At 41.6% G+C, this 1,919-nt stretch overlaps 1 protein-coding gene across 1 annotated transcript; it reads left to right on the top strand.

The window, feature by feature from the left end:
• Positions 1-219: 219 nt before the first annotated feature.
• On the top strand, positions 220-1,161 carry LOC133860282 (F-box/kelch-repeat protein At3g06240-like). Its single transcript, XM_062295919.1, has 2 exons — positions 220-678; positions 769-1,161. Exons 1-2 carry the CDS (start codon positions 220-222, stop codon positions 1,159-1,161), a joined length of 852 nt encoding a protein of 283 aa, XP_062151903.1.
• The last annotated feature ends 758 nt before the right edge of the window (positions 1,162-1,919 follow it).

Genomic DNA, 1,919 nt, shown 5'->3' with positions numbered 1-1,919 from the left:
TCTTCCATGTCAGCCTGGCTCCCAAACGAGGTTATCACCGACATCCTCTCATGACTGCCGGTGAAGTCGCTGATCAGATTCAGGTGCGTTTCAAAGGCATGGTGCTCTCTTATCTCCAGCCCCCACTTCATCGCCACCCACCTCAATTGCTCTCTTTCCAACTCCCAACACCAGCCCTGCCTTTTCGTCAGCCATTTCAGCGACAACTATGGAGACGCCATGCACACCCTCCTGCTGTATCCATCAGATCCACAAGTAGAACAGAAGGGGGATTTCTTTGCAAACCCATCAGATCGCATAGAATTGTATGATCCATCCAACGATGAATATTTCTTGCACTTAGTTGGTTCATCTAACGGCCTACTTTGTCTTGCCAATATGGTTTTCAATAACGAGTGCGGGGTATGTGTTCTCTGGAACCCTTCTATTCAAAAAGCCATAACCCTTCCCAAGCCTAATCTTCCAATTCACGGTTCGTTGAACCAATCTGTTGGCTTTGGGTATGAGCCCATGACCGATGATTACAAATTGGTGAGGCTCGTAGATTCCGGAGGCACTGATAACATTCCTTACAACAATGTTCCACCTCTGGTTGAGATTTATACGCTTCGAACCGGCATATGGAGATCTTTTACGGCCCCTGGTCCTCCCTACATCATATGGGATTCGTCCTCATCGGTTTTCGTGAATGGGGCACTCCACTGGCCCGCAAATACTCGATGGTCCTAGTGCGCCTTTCGCAATGTGATTGTGTGGTTTAATATGAAGGATGAAGCCTTTGGGGAAGTGGGTATGCCTAAGAGTTTACAAGGGCTTGAAGACTTGAACGTTAGTGTGGCTCTAGTTGATGGATTGCTTGCGCTTGTCCCTCGTAACTCATGTGGCAACGAGGCGTCTCATGCCGTGTGGGTGATGAAAGAGTATGGAGCGGAGGAATCTTGGAGTAAGCTGTTTGATATTCGCATTGGGGGATTTGAGAGGGTGATAGGCTTTACAAAGAGTGATGAAGTTCTAGTGCAAAAGGCTCAAAGGTTGTTTTCTATCGGTCCAAGTAGCCGACGATATTTGGATCTTCCCATTCGTGGCCTAGAGGATATTTATTTGGATACTTATGTGGAGAGCCTTGTTCTACTGAATGCAGCTGACCGAGTTCCAGGATGACAGGGGAATTCTTCTGGTGGTAGTTAGCGCACAGAGAAAAGCAGGTACTTGATGCTATTTCCACATTCTAATTGTTACGATTCCTGAATTTGTGTGCATAATATAGGATTATGAGTCATATTAAAATTTCCTGGTTTACTATAAGTTCCCCATTCAGATCGCTTAATGTTATTTTTAGGTGACTTTCCCTGTTTTGGTGTATCTTTGTGGATTTTTGGTATGTAATGTTATTGTCTTTGATATCAGCTTTTTGAATTATAATCATGTTAATTTGTATGGTGTTCGTATTTACTGTTTATCTAGTATTTGGTGTGTGAGAATACCGGGGTAGAAAATATAGATTGTGTTGTAAGTTGATTTTGGTTTTTGGGTAATAAGCAACTCAGCTAATGGTTGTTGTTTTTATGACATAAATGCTTAGGCTTTTGTGTTTTTGGGTTATGTTTTGTTGTTACCAGACAGAGATTCAATATGTTTTTTTGTTTATACTTGCTGGTGAGACTGTTGTGGTTTGTGTGTTCTGCTCGGATCCGTGGCAAAAACTTGTTATATCCAATTTGTTCAATATATGTGTTATGGTTTGTTTTTACGAACTGTGTTTCTAATTCTGATTACTTTTATTTACTTGGAATTTGATGCTTGTTTTAACAAATATGTAATTTTTTCATTCCCTCATGAATCCTCAGTGTTTGCCATCAAATGTCTTGAGAAATAGATCAAAAGGCAATATAAAAGTCTTGGGTTTTGGCCTAATAATT

Source organism: Alnus glutinosa, chromosome 2, assembly GCF_958979055.1.
Source record: "Alnus glutinosa chromosome 2, dhAlnGlut1.1, whole genome shotgun sequence".
NCBI lineage: Eukaryota > Viridiplantae > Streptophyta > Magnoliopsida > Fagales > Betulaceae > Alnus > Alnus glutinosa.
The sequence above is the reverse complement of the archived record's forward strand: the minus strand, read 5'-3'. Positions and strand labels throughout refer to the sequence as shown.

Bases quoted from the DNA above. Each gene is read 5' to 3' on its own strand.
- LOC133860282 (XM_062295919.1), top strand. From the start codon at position 220: ATGCACACCCTCCTGCTGTATCCATCAGATCCACAAGTAGAACAGAAG. The intron at 679-768 runs GTTTTCGTGAAT...TTTAATATGAAG, and splicing joins TATGGGATTCGTCCTCATCG to GATGAAGCCTTTGGGGAAGT.